Below are 18,206 nucleotides of genomic sequence, written 5' to 3'. Positions count from 1 at the left end.
TTCATCTTCTAGCGTTCCCTGAAGAAAGGCGTTGTTGACATCAAGTTGTCGATTTGGCCAGGAATGATGAACCGCAACGTCAAGAACCGCACGAATGGTAGTGGACTTGATCACCGGACTGAACGTTTCGTTGTGATCCCGGCCTTGCTTTTGTTGAAATCCCTTTGCGACAAAATGTGCTTTATATTTGTCAACTAAGCCATTAGGAAGATATTTTGTGGTAAAGAGCCACTTACAGCCGACGAGGTTTTGTGATGGATGTGGAGGGACCAAATCCCATGTACGGAGACCGACTAAGGCAGTGATCTCGGCGGACATGGCTGGGCGAAAACGCGGATCTTGGAGAGCCTGTGTGACGGTCATAGGTTCCGGCGAGTGTGTGGTAATGGCGGTGTAGGTAAGCTTTTTGGTCAGTTTACGGATGTTGTTTTTGGAACGTGTTTGCATGGGGTGATGATTTACGTGAGGAGGGACAGGATTTGGTGGTGGTGGTGGAGTGTTAGGTTGTGGTGGTGGGGGTGGAGTCGTCGGTTCGGGTGGAGGTGTCGAAGTGGTTGGTAGTGGTGGTGGTGGTGGTGTCGGTGGGTGTGGAGACGGTGAGGGAGAGGGCGATGGTGTATCAGCTAACGATGGTGTCGAAGTGGGTAGAGGATTGATGAGGTACACAGCTGCGGTGAATGCATATGTCCAATACAACATCGGCATGGATGCGTGTCCAAGAAGAGTAAGACCGGTCTCCACAATGTGGCGGTGTTTCCGTTCTGAGATGCCGTTGTGTTAGGGAGTATGTGGAGGAGTGGTAAGATGTGCAATGCCATGACCGCCTAAGAAGGAATGGAGAGCGATGAATTCACCATCGTTGTCGGAGTATAACGTACCAACTTGGGCGCTGAAATGATTCTCGACCAGGGCAGTGAACGCAATGAAGGTCTCCTTTACTTGGGACTTCTGCTTCAGTGGATAGAGCCATGTATACCTGGTGTGGTGGTCCACAATTACCAGATAGTATTTATAATTGTCAACCGATGTGATTGGAGATGTCCAAACATCAGAGTATAGGTATTGGAGAGGTCTGTTGGAGGTCTGTGGCTTTTATCAATATGACAGTCAGAACAAGATATGTCTTTTTGTGTAAACGAAGAAAGCGGAAGAGAAAACTTAGAAATGACAGTTTTTAACACAGGTAGAGAAGGGTGACCCAATCTAGAGTGCCACGATGAGAGATTCGGTTTAGAGGTTGGTGAAGCAAACATCAAGACCGGCGGATTGACGGGCCACTCATACAACTCGTTTTTAGTCTTCCCTTGGAGTAACCGGTCCCCCGTGCTGAGATCCTTCACCTGAAAATTGGAGGGAGAAAATTTCACAGACACTTGGTTATTGTTGCACAAGCAGTAAACAGAGATCAGGTTTTTGTGGATATTTGGCACAAATAAGACATCTCTTAAGTATAAAGGATGAGAAGAGGTAGAGTGGGAGGTGGAACCGGTTTGGGAGATGGGAAGTGTCGACCAATCGGCAATGTTCACACCATCACTTCCTTGGTACGGTTGGTGTAGTGCCAAGTTGTTAAGATCCGATGTGAGGTGGTGTGTGGCACCGCTGTCAAGAACCCAAGGGGTCGCACCGTACGGAGCAGTAACAAGGTTTGCACGGGGCTGCCATGGAGCGTAAGAGCCTTGTGATGGCTGAGAGGACTGAGAGGTGAGTTGTAGCTGCAGCTGGGAACACCGACGGGCGCTATGACCATGAACACCACAGATTTGACAACGTCCGTTGTAAGGGCGAGGAGTGCGTTGATCGTGTCGAGGAGTGAACTGTTGGTGCTGTTGCCAGTGTTGGTTGGAGCGGTTGTTGGTGTTGCCACGACTGTTAGAGTAACCACGGTTGTTGTTGTTGTTGTTCCGGTTGCGTTGTGCCACATTCGCCATGATGGGAAGAACCGTGGCGGAGTTGGTGTTGGCGTGAAGATTCGCTTCAAAGAGGATCAACTTCTCGTGAACTTCAGGGAGAGAGGGAGTGGTGTCACGTCCCTCAATCTGATTGACGACTTGCTGGTAATCATTAGGAAGACCCTTTAGGAGTTTGGCTAGTTGATCATCATGTTCGACAACTTTGCCAAGAAGTGCTAGTTTGTCGTACAAGGCAACAAGGCCTTGAACATAGTCATCAATGGAGCGAGTCCCTTTCGTCCATTGGGTAACTTAGTTTTGCAACTGGAGGATGTGGCCACGACTAGGTTTGGCATATGTGGCGGTGAGGGTGGACCTGATCTCACGTGCAGTTGTTGCACGAGAGACAATGGGTAGAACAGAGGTGGAGATGGCTCCAAGGAGTGCACTGTAGACAAGTTTATCTTGTCGACGCCAGAGGGAAAACGCTGGATTAGCAACGGTGGCAGCAGCTTCGGTGATGGTTGGGGTTGGTACCGTCACGGTACCATCGAGATAAGTGGCAAGGTCGTATCCATCAAACAAGGCATAAATCTGACGGCTCCACATGAGGAAGTTTGTTGCAGTCAGTTTCATGACATTAGAGGTGTTGACATGAACCAACGAAGTGGTGTCAGTCACAGCTACTGTATCGGCAGTGGAGAGGTTGGATGTGGACATCTCGTTGAATCGAGGGAGGAGGCGGCGAAGACAAAGAAAGAAAAAAATAAGGGTTTTGTGATTGTTTGTTTTTATTTATTTATTATTATTTAGGTATCGGAGGCTCTGATACCATGTAAGAAATATATTTGAATGAATATTATGTAAGGTGTTTACAGCATATATATAGTATACAGAGAAAACCCTAGGAGAACTTAATTACACTTAGACCCTCGTACTATACTACTCTTACACATTCCATCTCCCAACGCATGGTTAAATCTTATTATACCAACTGCTTCAGCATCCAAGGTTTTGACGTTAAGGATGTGAATGTCCCACAAAGGCCGTGATCTATCTAGAGGAATCATTGTGAGACGTGAGATATAGTCATCGACGAAGCTTTGCCCACCATCACATATCTCTTCTTGATCTATGGACGGTACGATTACATGATCTTCTACGTTGACGTCGGTCTCGATCCATTTTGCACCATTTTCAGACTATTAAGATAAGGCACAGATGGAGACCAAACGACATGTGTTAAGATAGGATTTATACAAAATTTATATATCTATAAATAAATTAAAAAAAAAAACATGGCCGTACGTCGACTCAAATTACATGGAGATGAGTATAATAAATATCACATATATTTTTTAATTAATTTATTATCTATATTTAAAGAATAAATTCAAGAAAATCTAAAATTGTAAATCAGGTCATTTTTTAATTATCTTACGTAAAAAGAAAATCAATTTATTTATCTATATTTAAAAAATAAACTCTTGAAATTCAAAAATATGGTCATGTTTGAATGCATCACTTACAAGTGATCGAACATAATTATGTATAAAGAGTTGANAAAAAAAAAAAAAAATGTATAAGGAGGTTTGCATATATATATATATATATACATATATATATATATATGTGTTTTAGTGGGTACCAGTTTGCTGCAGAAACGAGGATACTTTTGGACATCGTGCCTCAAAGCATGAAGAACAACATCGGGGTTCATTTTGCTTTTGAACAACATCGTGGTCTTCCTTTATAAATAAATTATAAAGCGAGTTTGATTGATAATTAATTCTTCCTAACATACAAAAAATTGTAGTTGCCAGAAAACAAAATATTATTTTTCAGTTTCAAGGTGTTGGGTTTGAATTACCTAGTACTTAAGTGGTTGTGTATACATATGTTCATATCTATAATGTGGTCGAAACTGAAGATAAATCTAAAATTTGTGTGTAATATAAGGATTCGATGAGTAAATACAGTAAATTAGGGCTAGTTATCCATATCATTTCAGTTTATTAATTAGAAAGTTATTTTTGATATATTTATAAAAAGTATAATAGAAATTTACGTAAGTTTTTTTAATATGTGTGAAATATGTTAAAATAACACACTTTGAAAGGGAATGTAATATAAATTGTTGAGACACTTTGGAAGGTAATATAATATACAGAATAATTTGGATTTTAACTATTAAATATTTTATATGAGGTGTTAATTTATATAATTAACTTAAACTAAATGTTTGAATATCATAGTAAAATTTCTTTTTTCACTAATTTTTTCAACTCAATTGTCCATAAATGCTAAAAACTATTATCAAAGTTGAACAATCAAGATTACAAATAAACTTAAGAAATATGCATGTATGTAGTATTATATTTAAAATATATCTGATATTGCATGATTTGAATATATATATATATATATATATATATAGATAATTGCATGTAAAACATGTTATAGAAATTTTGGAAATTCATTTGTGTCTATACATATATGATTTTCTGATATTAAATAAATTAAAACTAATTAACATGACTAATTTTACAACTACCTGCGCATATGAGCGGGCTATTTTATATCTAGTTATGTAATAAATTAATACCTAACTTACGTAATAAACTAAAAAACAATTCTTACATTCATTCCTCCATAAAGTTACCAACATTTTAAGAATTAATATTAAGATATGAATGACCCACGACACGGACATTGGGTTGATCCGCCAACCAATTAACTTTTAAAATCATTTACATTGTTGGTTAGAAAAATTGGAACTCAATAAAAGAAAGCCATATCTTTATTACCTCACTCACACTTCAATATGATATTTCCTTTTCAAGTTTGGTTTGAAAATTCTGGTTTCAGTTATTTCCTTTTGTATAAATGAAGCTTCTTGTGGATCCAATAAAATTGCAATTTAATGCATCTATATATATATACATTTTTTAAATACATTTTGGGTTCTACGGTTCTACCATTTTTTCTGTACATTTCTCTGTACTTATTTAAAAACTTATTTACAAAGTTAATCATTAAAATTTTCCAAAAATAACATTACTTCAAATTTTCTTTCCTAAATATTTTACATTCCATTCCAATTTGGAAACAGAAACTAAAATATATTTAACCACAACTTCTATTATGTTTTGAATATATTCTATCTCTGAATTCATTTGCAAACAAAAAAATAACAATTTGATTTCCATTTTGTTTTCTAATACTTGTGAGGTTTGATTCTTAACGTAAGAAAAACTTTCATTCACATTTATTTAATTATTCTAATTAGTATATATAAACTTAAAAAAATATTAAAATATTACAAATATGTAAAATTAAAAAAGTTTAAAATACTATATAATATGATTATATAGTAGATGAGTTATAAAGAGTACATGTTAGAATTAAAAAAAATATCATTAAATTTGTGCTAACACGGGTTAAATCCTTATTTTATTATTTTTAACACTATTAATATTAGAATATTTGACATATAAAATCAAGTTAATTTAACTAAGATTGTGTAAAATAATTAAATTATTAGGAACAATGTGACTTAATCATAGTGTATAAATGACTTATTAGGTATTTAGTTCCCTTATTTTCTTTGTTATAATAATTAAAAATTAAAATAGAATCTCAAACACTAAACAAAACAAACTAAATATAACAAACAAATGGTCATGAAGTATATTGCGGGTTAAATAATTTAATATAAATATTTAGCTGTACAAACTGCCGGAAAATTTAGTTATTTCTCTATTTACAAAACATTCAATATTTGACAGACAAATCCAACATAAAATACAAATAATAATAAAAATTATATACACGCGATGTACCGCGGGTTAAAATTTAGTTAATTAAAAATTGCTGCGGATGGAAAAAGAGAGAAGCCTCTTCTTCTCTTGGCTGGAAATGAATACCACAAGTACAACTACAAAGTAAATACATATCAAGGTTGAAGGAATTTATTAGAAGCCACTTCTTCCCTAGTTCGATGTTTATCTTACACATATGTCCCTAGTACAGACTACCGAATACATGCAAATTAAACCAATCACAAAACCTTGCAATATCGATTCTTGACTTCAGTGTGTCTTTTGATTTGTCTTTGACATTCATAACAGTATACATGACGTTGTCCAAAAAAATCTTCTTCATATATATTTAGTCAAGATTGTGTCATAGCGTAAGATTCTTCCAATAAGATAGTTCCCAAAATGTGCTTTTTTGTGTCAATATGCCATTCATCGGTGACTTTAGCCGTTACCCTTTACCTAATGACCATTATTACTAACATCAAAAGTTTTAGGTGGTTCAACATGTCATATCTGCTCATCTAGAACTTTTTCACTAGTCAAATATTAAGGTGGGTACATCTTCACTGTGTGCTTTTCCTTTCAGAAAAACTTTTTGTCTCCGTAAAGAATGCCCTACATGAAGAAATCTTATGTGATGTGACTGTACTCAAACCAACATGTTCTTCTACCAGCTAGCAATAAAAACGTAATTGTACCATCTATGCAAATGGAACAAGATAGTTTTCCATGCATCGTCCATCCCAACAACTTACCATCTGCCGGAAAATCGCTTATAGTCCACTAGATAACATCTTTAAGGCTGAAATTATGATTTACTGGTACGTCATAGGCCTCAACTTCACTGATCCATAACTATTTTAACTCTTCAGTCAGTGGTTGGAGAAAAACATAAAAACTATAATTTGGTCCCAAATTTTAAGATCGTAAGAAACAAATACTCACTTCTCATGTACATATCTATCTAGAGGTATCATCATCACCAGTAACACCCGCAAACCAAAAGGAGGCTTTCTGGGTGGGTGTCGATTAACACTTTGGTACCCGATTAAGTTTTAAATCGATTATTTTGGTTCGGGTTAAGAAGAAAACCGTAAGGCTCGTTTTCAAAGAAAAATCTAGAGGTTCTTAGGGTTTGTAATCACTTTTTCGTAGCTTTGTGAAAGAGAAGAGAGAAAAAGTCATGTGTTTCTGGGAGCAAAAGGGAAGGTTTCTATGGATGTTTTGGTGAGATCTGTTCGTTGGAAAGGAATTCTCGGCGTGTGCGACTTTAGGAGGTTGTTATGGAGCTTGTTCTTATTGTTCTTCGTCATAATCTTCTTGTCTTAGAGGTGTGTGCATAAACATGGCTTATCTACGCGTTGAGATCTCTGTTTATTTGTTTTTTGTGATTGTATGATTGATTGTCTTGTCTTGTAGATGTGTCTTTGTGTTGGTATGGCGTTGGATGGCTATTTTGGAGTGTTAGGCTATGGCATAAATGGCTGGAGGTGGTGATCCATAGAGGAGAAGTGACGGGATAGACATTTAGGGTGTCAGTTTCAATTGAAGCAAAATGAAAATTACTTGTGGTTAGTTATTTATAAAGATTGAATTGGATTTTTGTTGGTTAATTTTGTGTTATAAAAATTATGGGTTTATGAAGGTGGTTGTTTCAACTAATGCATCTACTACTTTTCTAATTAAATTTGAAAAGTGTACTATTTTCCAACTTATCTCTTGATTTAATTATGATTATATAAAAACAAAATTATTTTGCAATAGATGGGAAGGAGACATAAACTTTCCTAGTTTTTAGTATCTGAATAAAAACAAGAAACATGTTAAATTATAGTTTTAAAAATTTAATATTAGAGGTTGTAACTCTTTCCTGGAGGTTAAAATTTGAAGGCTTTAAAAGCAATTAAAAGTCTTAAAGGTATTTTATTTCCCAATCAAGCTTTCATTACTTTTTTATTTTTTAAATTTTCCACAGCCACTTTAATGTTTTCCTTCTTTATTTCTCTTTCTTTTTTAAAGCCTCAAAATCACGCTTTAAAACTTTGTAAAACCAACAAATTTTTAAAACATAAAACTTTATTCCCCCATCATAATTAAAAACTCTCTATTAATTTACATATATGTTTTGCACAAACTTTTTTACCTTTCTTTTGATATCCACTTCTCTTCACAAATATATTATTTCGCCATCAACATTGCATTTCCTTACAATTTTGTTATTATTAAAATTTATTGTTTTGTCTCTAATTACATATGGATTTATAATTATCAAAATATATATTTATAAAATTATATATCTATATATAATATCAAACCCACTTTTGGGGGTCAACTTTAATCTAACGGATGAGATTTTTTCTATTATCTCATCTAACGGTTTAAAATTATTGATGATCCCAATAGTTACAAGTTTTTTTTTTCCAATAATCGTGTTTCTTCGTCGTACCCCCATCTTTTAAAAATCGCACCTATTAAACCCTTTGTTAATGATCTCAAAGTTGCAAAATTTTGGTCCAACAATTATGTTTCTTCGTTGCACCCCCAGCTTTCCATGTTGGCACCCATTAGTCTTCATACCCTTTTGTTTTACACCTCTTTGTTTATATAAAGTTGCAATGTTTTGATCCAACAATTGTGTTTCTTCGTTGCACCCCCAGCTTTCCATGTTGGCACCCATTAGTCTTCATACCCTTTTGTTTTACACCTCTTTGTTTATATAAAGTTGCAATGTTTTGATCCAACAATTGTGGTTATTCGTCATACTCCTAGCTTTCAATGGTTGCACTTGTTAGTTTTCACACTTTTTTGTTTCACACCTCTTTGTTTTCACACTCTTTGTTTTTATATATATACAGATTTTTATGGACTTTGAAAAGAGTTTTTGTTCTTTGAGTATTATTAATGATCTCACCCTTTGTTAATGATCTCAAAGTTGCAAAATTTTGGTCCAACAATTATGTTTCTTCGTTGCACCCCCAGCTTTCCATGTTGGCACCCATTAGTCTTCATACCCTTTTGTTTTACACCTCTTTGTTTATATAAAGTTGCAATGTTTTGATCCAACAATTGTGGTTATTCGTCATACTCCTAGCTTTCAATGGTTGCACTTGTTAGTTTTCACACTTTTTTGTTTCACACCTCTTTGTTTTCACACTCTTTGTTTTTATATATATACAGATTTTTATGGACTTTGAAAAGAGTTTTTGTTCTTTGAGTATTATTAATGATCTCACCCTTTGTTAATGATCTCAAAGTTGCAAAATTTTGGTCCAACAATTATGTTTCTTCGTTGCACCCCCAGCTTTCCATGTTGGCACCCATTAGTTTTCATACCCTTTTGTTTTACACCTCTTTGTTAATATAAAGTTGCAATGTTTTGATCCAACAATTGTGTTTCTTCGTTGTACCTCTAGCTTTCAATGGTTGCACTTGTTAGTTTTCACACTTTTTTGTTTCACACCTCTTTGTTTTCACACTCTTCGTTTTTTTTATATATATATATGCAGATTTTTATGGACTTTGAAAAGCGTTTTTGTTATTTGAGTATGATTAATGATCTTACCCTTTGTTAATGATCTCAAAAGTTGCAAAGTTTCGGTCCAACAATTGTGTTTCTTCATTGCACCTCCAGCTTTCTATGTTGGCACCCGTTAGTTTTCACATCTTTTTGTTTTATACCTCTTTGATTATATAAAGTTGCAATGTTTTGATCCAACAATTGTGTTTCTTCGTCGTACCACTAGCTTTCAATGGTTGCAATTGTTAGTTTTCGCACCTTTTTGTTTCACACCTTTGTTTCACACTTCTATGTTTTCATACCTTTTTGTTTTTATATATATACAAATTTTTATGGATTTTGAAAAGAGTATTTATTATTTAAGTATTATTAATGATCTCACCCTTTGTCAATGACCTCAAAAGTTTCAAAGATTCGATTCAACAATTGTTTTTCTTTGTCGCACCCCCAACTTTCCATGTAGGCACCCGTTAGTTTTCATCCTTTTGTTTTACACCTCTTTGTTTATATAAAGTTGCAGTGTTTTGATACAACAATTGTGTTTCTTCGTCGTACCTCTTTATTTCAATGTTTGTACTTGTTAGTTTTTGCATCTTTTTGTTTCACACCTTTTTGTTTCACACGTCTTTGTTTTCATATTTTTGCATCTTTTCGTCGTACCCCCATCTTCAAAACTCGCACCTATTAGTTTTTCACATTTTTTTTACCCTTCTATGTTTTACACCTTTATATTTTACACCTCTTTGTTTATTATATAGAAAATTTTATGGAATACAAAAACAAGTTTCGAATTTATTGTTTTCTGAGTATTTTTTATACTTACAAGTTAATAAATAAAATCATAGATTTATATGTTTATATATTATAGCAAACTCACTTTTAGGGGTCAATTTAAATATAACTGATGAGATTATTTTTATTATCTCATCTAACTGTTTAGATTTGTTAATGATCTTAAAAGTTGCAATATTTTGATCCCAACTTTCAATGTTCACATTTGTTAGTTTTTGCACATTTTTGTTTCACACCTCTTTGTTTTTATATATATATATATATATATATATTATGGAACTTGAAAAGATTTTTTGTTATTTGACTATTGTTTAATACCTCCAAATTTGAAAATTCTGGGTATTATTTTATTTCAATTTATTAATCAATATTAATTCACTCATCTTTGTTAAAAAAAATTAGATTGTTTTATTTATTAATTCATTCATCTAACTTTTGTTTGGTGTCGTTTTCCATCTAACTGTATTAATCATCTCTTTCAAGTATTAATTTAGGTAATTAAATTGTGATTTCTAATTTTTCATACATTTATCTTTTTAGTCAATTTGGTTGGTTGCAGTTGCAGCTATGAGCTCTTTCTCCCTGATTCTCTTATTATTTTTTTTATAAATTTTGATAGAATAATGATTTAAATTTTATTCTATGTGAATATCTTTCAAAATTGATTATCTGAGTATGATTGGGTAAACCTAGATTTATATATCTTTAACATATTCTCTTATTTTCACTGAATCGATTTTTCATTTTTATATATATAACAAATATTTTATTTAACTAATTTGGTTAATTCATCTTACTCATTATTTATGACTTTTATATTATATAGTTAAAAAATTACCAAAAAATTATCACTCGAAATGTGAAATTAACAATGTTAATACACGGGCCGACATCTTAGTAATAATAAAAAAAAAACAGTTTTAACAATAAGATTTTACTGAATCAAAATATTTACAGTCAAAACCTTTGCAGCCAAATTCTTTACAGTAAAATTTTTACAATCAAAGTTTTTACAACCATAAATAACATTTATTACGCTATAGACTCCTCCTAATATCGTTTTTTCTTTTTTGAATTTAATATCATTTGTTTTTTTTGAATTTAATATCGTTTTCTCAGTTGTCCCTTTATAAATTAAAATTAGAGGTTGTGTGATTAACTCTTTGCCGAAGGGAGACATGGACAGATGGACTCCTCCTAATATCGTTTTCTCAGTTGCTGTCTTTCCCGGAGGGAGACATGGACTCCTCCTAATATCGTTTTCTCAGTTGTCATCTATAAATTAATACTGCCTCTGATGGACTGATGGTCACGACTCACGTTTTTTTCCTGTTTTGGACATAATAACAGTTAACAAAGACTCTTTAATTATGTTTTCTTTGTATACATAATTTAAACTACAAAGTATACTCTCTGATAACCCACGCCTTTAGGTTGTATGATTAACTCTTTCCCGGAGGGAGGACTCCTCCTAATATCGTTTTCTCAGTTGTCGTCTATAAATTAATACCCATTTTGTATAGTCGTTGGTACAATTAAATTCTGCAACCGCCTGTGATGGTTATGGGCTCACGTTTTTTTCCTGTTTTGGACATAATAACAGTTAACAAAGACTCTTCAATTTGTTTTTCTTGTATACATAATTCAAACTAGATAGTATACTCTCTCATAACAAACTCGAGAAGAGATGGAGGAAATAAAGCCATGCGCCGCTAACTCGCCACCATTGACGCCGTTAGGGTTCTTGGAGAGAGCCGCCATCGTATACGGTGACTGTACCTCCATCGTTTACGGAAGTAACACCGTTTACACGTGGCGGGAAACAAACCTCCGTTGCCTCCGCGTCGCGTCCTCTCTGTCATCACTTGGGATCGGAAAGTCCGACGTCGTCTCCGTCCTTTCTCCCAATACTCCGGCGATGTACGAGCTCCAGTTCGCTGTTCCCATGTCCGGCGCAATACTCAACAACATCAACACACGCCTCGACGTACGCACCGTCTCTGTTCTTCTCACACACTCTGAATCTAAGCTTCTTTTCGTCGACATCTTCTTCTGTAGTCTAGCCATAGAAGCTATCGCGATGATGACAACTGATCCGCCCGTTCTCGTCTTCGTCGCAGATAAAGAAGAGGAAGGAGGAGGAGGAGATGCTGACTTGGCCGATTGCAACAAATTCAGTTACACTTACGATGACCTGATCCAGAGAGGTGATCCGAATTTCAAATGGATCCGACCCGAAAGCGAATGGGATCCAGTTGTGCTTAATTACACTTCTGGTACAACTTCGGCTCCTAAAGGAGTGTTACACTGCCACAGGGGCATTTACGTTATGTCAGTTGACTCACAAATCGATTGGACCGTACCGAAAAATCCGGTTTACTTATGGATTGTACCGATATTTCACGCTAACGGTTGGACCTATCCATGGGGAATCGCCGCCGTCGGAGGAACAAACGTCTGTTTGCGCAAGGTTAACGTGCCGTTAGTCTATCGTTTGATTCGTGATCACGGCGTCACACACATGTGTGGAGCTCCGGTAGTGCTCAACATGTTATCCTCGACTCAGGACTCGCAGCCTCTTAACCGTCCCGTCAACTTCTTAACCGCCGGTTCTCCGCCTCCAGCCGCCGTGATCCTCCGAGCAGAATCAATCGGGTTTGTGATCAGTCACGGTTACGGACTAACGGAAACGGCTGGTGTGGTCGTCTCCTGCGCGTGGAAGCCGCAGTGGAATCGTTTACCGGCGAGTGATCGTGCCATGTTGAAGACACGGCAAGGAGTGAGAACCATCGGAGGGTTTACTGAAATCGACGTGGTGGATCCTGACTCAGGTCGGAGCGTTGAGAGGGATGGAGAAACCGTCGGAGAAATAGTGATGAGAGGAAGCTCGATCATGCTTGGTTACTTAAAAGATCGGATCGGAACAGAGAAAGCTCTCAAGAACGGGTGGTTATACACCGGAGACGTTGGTGTGATTCATTCGGATGGTTATCTAGAGATTAAGGATAGGTCAAAAGATATAATCATAACGGGTGGAGAGAATGTGAATACCGTTGAGGTTGAAACGGTTTTGTATACGAATCCGGCGGTGAATGAAGTGGCGGTGGTGGCGAGACCTGATGAGTTTTGGGGAGAGACGCCGTGTGCGTTTGTGAGTTTGAAAAGTAGGTTGAGTTCGAAACCTACCGAGGAGGAGTTGATAGAGTATTGTAGGAAAATGATGCCTAGGTTTATGGTTCCTAAAACTGTCTTGTTTATGAATGAGTTGCCTAAGACTTCGACTGGAAAATTTTCGAAGTTTTTGCTTAAGGAGATTGCTAAGAACATTGGTTGATGAGACCATTTCTTTAAACATCTTCCACCGTTCCACAAAATGTACAATGGTCAGTGGATTTGTAATTCCTCTGATCGATCGTACGTAACTCAGATCGTGATTCAATAGATGGGATGTGTACCAATATGTAACAAAAGGGTTTGAATATAGTATTGGGATTTGTTTGTTTTTACGCGGGTTTGAATTGCTCGTCTTATTTGGCAAGACTTATTTGTTTCGACGGATCCAGAGCAAATTGATCTTACCAATGTGGTGTTTAACATCGACTCTGACGTGTGTTGAGATTAACAAACTGATTGATGATTAGGAAGGAAACAACTGGGATTTAACTAGTTCACTATTTTCTTGAGAATTCACCAGTCCTTATGAAACTCAAGCTGAGTTTCACAGATTCTCCTAAGGCTATGACCAATCAACCCATAGATCACATCTTCAAGATGTATCTTACATCTAGAAAGCGTTCTCGCAGATGTCAAGTTATCATGTCTTAACATGCATCTGGAGTCAGTGAAAGCATGCATGAGCATTGTCATCGAACATTGGTATACAGAACTATTCTCATGGAAGTAGCAGTTAGGCTTAGCCATAGATTCTTGAATGATAATGTCTTCTTCATATTTTCCCATCTTTCTTCTGTTTGGATTCTTTATTTTCTGTTTTAAATCTTAATCTCAGTTTCTTGGAGGGCTTTAATCATCTTTGAATTCAAAGTCTTTTCGAAAAATACCGAGCATTTTACGAGATCATAACTTTAATTTTCCTTCGTCAATTATTGATGTATTGTTGTTGACTTCAAGGTTCTCTGTTCGAAGCCAGACTTGTCTTTTTTCTTTTCTTAATACCATCCATAAGCTTCTTCTGCTCGCCAATGTTGACTCAGTTTTCACATTTATTAATTACGTAGCATCGAAGACAACAGTTGAAGACTTGCTTCATCATCAATTTTCTGATCGAATCGAATCTCACATTCATTATTGTGTTAGGTACTTGTTTAATTTTTTTCATTCTTGTTCTAAGTTCTTAATTTTGCTGTCAGAAACCTATCTTAGATATAACATTAAGTTTTATGTATTTTTTTGGTTATGTCATTGCAGCTTCATTTGAGTAATATGGAGAACCTAATATTTCAACAGCTCGGCTCATGTCCCTTACCGATAAAAACATCAGAAATCCGTTCAGCTCCATTCAAAACAAAGGTGACCACACGTATGCAGATAGTTTACTACACGCAATCCATAAACCTCACCTTGACAAGCTTCTAGTCCTCTGTTTAAAGCTCTGTTTTTAAGCTCAAATGTTTCGGCTCCAAATATATCTTTTTTGTAAAACCAGTTTTTTGGTTTGAATAAATTTTACAGTAAATTCATTTTACATATATAGTTACAAATTATGTTCTAAATGTTGATTTTGATTTTTTTTTTTTTGTTTTTTTTTACTGTCCATTGTGCATCAGCAATGTCAATGTCATCAATAGCTAACGAGAAGTCGGATTATGCTAGAACCGCAACGTCATTCCGGAACTTTGTATCACAAAAACCTGATTCACAGTTTCCAGCAAAGTCAGGAAGATACCATCTTTACATATCTTACGCTTGTCCATGGGCTTCAAGATGTCTTGCAGTATTGAAACTCAAAGGGCTTAAAAAAGCAATAAGCTTCTCGGTTAGTAAAGAATCCGTTTCCGACATATTTAGTTACGATTTTCTATGGAACATAATCTGATCGATCGGTTTTGTTCATTAGTCTGTCCAACCAGTTTGGAGAAAAACCAAAGAAAGCGACGACCATATGGGATGGGTTTTTCTAGATTCAGATACAGAAGTTCTTGGAGCTGATACTGATCGTCTTAATGGTGCAAGAAGCATAAGAGAACTTTATGATATCGCTAGCTCGAACTACACGGGCAAATACACTGTTCCTGTAAGTTCTTTAAATCCATGGTGTGGCCTTAAGTCAGATTTTGGTAACATATCGGATTTTTAGATTTTGTTTGTTTGTTTGTTTGTGGTTGATTCTTTGGGATAAGAAGCTTAAGACTATAGTTAACAATGAGAGCTCTGAGATAATCCAAATGTTCAATACGAAGTTCATTCATGTTGCAGAAAACCCTTCTCTTGTTCTTCACCCTCCCAGTTGAAAGAATGAGATGTGTGCTAGATTTACAGACTTGTATGACAGATCTGTATGTGCGATGTTTAACAGAGAGATGAAAGGATAGTGAAGAGACGACACAAGAGATTTGTTAACAGGGTTTGAATAACCTACATCCCCGGGACCAAGTCCAAAAACATTCACTAGAATTAGAACGCAAAAGTTACATTTGCCAATGGTATCTAGCACACACTTTTGCCTACCACTTTAATCTACATGAACTAAAGGAAACACCACTCTTTGCCTTTTCCGACGAGTGTGAACCTCTACAAAAACCACCAGCAAATTCTCTATCTTACTGGTGGGACAACACCACACACAACATGTGTGCTTCTCTCAATTTTAGGTCTAGGGTGCGTAAGCTTCTTCTTACTACCACCTCTTCCTTTTATACCTCTTAGAGTTCTCCACAAACCCTAGGTTCCACAAGCTTCTTCCTCTTGAATTTTGGGTAAAATCTTGTTCTCTTTTTGTCAACTTGACCCATGCTTTTGTTTCTGACACACCTAACACAAGTATGCTTTTCTGACACAGCCGCTCCACTGTTTGCTGCAACTTGAAGCTTTTCCGCTCTATTGCACTACACAACCTCTTCACGAGGTTTACCCTGTTTCCAGCTCTGTTGCAATACACAACCACCAAACATGTCTGCTCTGTTTCCACCTCTGTTGTACTTCAGGTTTACTCAACTGCTATATATCTTTGCTCTGTTATAGTTGCTCATTTCTTTCTGCTCTGATGTGCTTTCAGTTTCCTCAGCTGATTAAGAATATCTTGGCTGAGTTCTCACTTCTTGANAGATGAAAGGATAGTGAAGAGACGACACAAGAGATTTGTTAACAGGGTTTGAATAACCTACATCCCCGGGACCAAGTCCAAAAACATTCACTAGAATTAGAACGCAAAAGTTACATTTGCCAATGGTATCTAGCACACACTTTTGCCTACCACTTTAATCTACATGAACTAAAGGAAACACCACTCTTTGCCTTTTCCGACGAGTGTGAACCTCTACAAAAACCACCAGCAAATTCTCTATCTTACTGGTGGGACAACACCACACACAACATGTGTGCTTCTCTCAATTTTAGGTCTAGGGTGCGTAAGCTTCTTCTTACTACCACCTCTTCCTTTTATACCTCTTAGAGTTCTCCACAAACCCTAGGTTCCACAAGCTTCTTCCTCTTGAATTTTGGGTAAAATCTTGTTCTCTTTTTGTCAACTTGACCCATGCTTTTGTTTCTGACACACCTAACACAAGTATGCTTTTCTGACACAGCCGCTCCACTGTTTGCTGCAACTTGAAGCTTTTCCGCTCTATTGCACTACACAACCTCTTCACGAGGTTTACCCTGTTTCCAGCTCTGTTGCAATACACAACCACCAAACATGTCTGCTCTGTTTCCACCTCTGTTGTACTTCAGGTTTACTCAACTGCTATATATCTTTGCTCTGTTATAGTTGCTCATTTCTTTCTGCTCTGATGTGCTTTCAGTTTCCTCAGCTGATTAAGAATATCTTGGCTGAGTTCTCACTTCTTGAATCTTCACAATAAGACTCCAAGGTTCAGCATGTCACTTCATTCCATGTGACTTCACATTGAGCTGTCTTGGCTGTGGTAGATTCTCTGATTCTCTATCTGAGGAATCATTGCGTTTGTGTCTGTAGCTGGTTACACATATTCCATTTTGTTCACTGCTTCTATGTCTGAACATGCGTTTGTATCAGGTTTTCTCATTGCTTCTTGATCATCTCTCTTGAGTCTGATAATCAGTAACAACACCAATATATCTTCAATCTCTCCCTTTGTTACTGAGTTATAGAACGTTATAGAACTCAAGCTTTCTCTATTCTGGCACTTGATGATCTTCAAGCTTTCATGTTGTAACTGAGACTTTGGCATCTTCATTACCTTGAGAGGATTCTGTCATTGATCTTCTCTTATCTGTTTCACTAGTTGCTCCTTTACGCTTTGTTGTCAGTCATACAATTTTGTCAACACAATGTATCTTCAATCTCTCCCTTGTTGACTGAGTTGTAGGACTGACAAACGTTGATGATCTGCAACCTCTACATATCATGTTCTTGTTTCTACTGGCACATCTGTTTCAAACAACTTCAATTTCGGTCAACACACAAATCAATCTCTCCCTTGCTGACTGTGTTGAAGGACTCTAGCTCTCCCTTAATCATAACCCATCAAGATCCTGATCTTGACTTGATCACATCTTCAGTGAATATCAAACACCTACAAGTGTTGTCTGCAACCATGACATAGCATAGCAACAACAACAACTAGCATATGGGAGTAAATCAGAGAGTCTCCCTTTATAGCTCAGTTTGATATTCCACTTCATACAATGAAACCAACTCATCATCATCAAACCTTGGATTTTGAATGTAACGCCATCTTCTGCATTTATCAAACACCTTCAAGTTGTGACAGCAGCAATGACACAAGCATAACAGCTCCAACAACTAGCAAATGGGAGAAAGTACAAGAACTCTCCCTTTTTAGCGCAGTTTGATACTCAAGCAATCAATGGCACTAACTCATCCTGCAAGGCAACCATAAAAACTCCCCCTGCTTGAGTGCATAACTAAGGTAAAAAGTAACATATCAAGAGCATAGTCCAATAAGGAACTCATTAAGCAAATATTGATCCTCCTCTTGCTTTGATGAGAAGAGTCTGCTCAGA

The 18,206-nt window shown here is 36.2% G+C and overlaps 2 protein-coding genes and 1 pseudogene across 2 annotated transcripts; all 3 read left to right on the top strand.

Moving 5' to 3' along the window:
* LOC104760439 overlaps window positions 1–13,847 on the top strand; it is a 71,862-nt pseudogene extending 58,015 nt beyond the window's left edge.
* On the top strand, window positions 11,369–13,524 carry LOC104760438 (probable acyl-activating enzyme 5, peroxisomal). The gene has a single exon (XM_010483365.2). It carries the CDS (start codon window positions 11,710–11,712, stop codon window positions 13,354–13,356), a length of 1,647 nt encoding a protein of 548 aa, XP_010481667.1. The 5' UTR covers window positions 11,369–11,709; the 3' UTR covers window positions 13,357–13,524.
* Window positions 14,264–15,493, top strand: LOC104763108 (glutathionyl-hydroquinone reductase YqjG-like). Its single transcript, XM_010486524.1, has 5 exons — window positions 14,264–14,339; window positions 14,451–14,552; window positions 14,810–15,018; window positions 15,100–15,277; window positions 15,369–15,493. The coding sequence occupies exons 2-5, from the start codon at window positions 14,498–14,500 to the stop codon at window positions 15,491–15,493; spliced, it is 567 nt and encodes a 188-aa protein (XP_010484826.1). The 5' UTR covers window positions 14,264–14,339; window positions 14,451–14,497.

Source organism: Camelina sativa, chromosome 18, assembly GCF_000633955.1.
Source record: "Camelina sativa cultivar DH55 chromosome 18, Cs, whole genome shotgun sequence".
NCBI classification, from domain to species: domain Eukaryota; kingdom Viridiplantae; phylum Streptophyta; class Magnoliopsida; order Brassicales; family Brassicaceae; genus Camelina; species Camelina sativa.
This window is presented reverse-complemented; position numbering and strand designations above follow the sequence as displayed.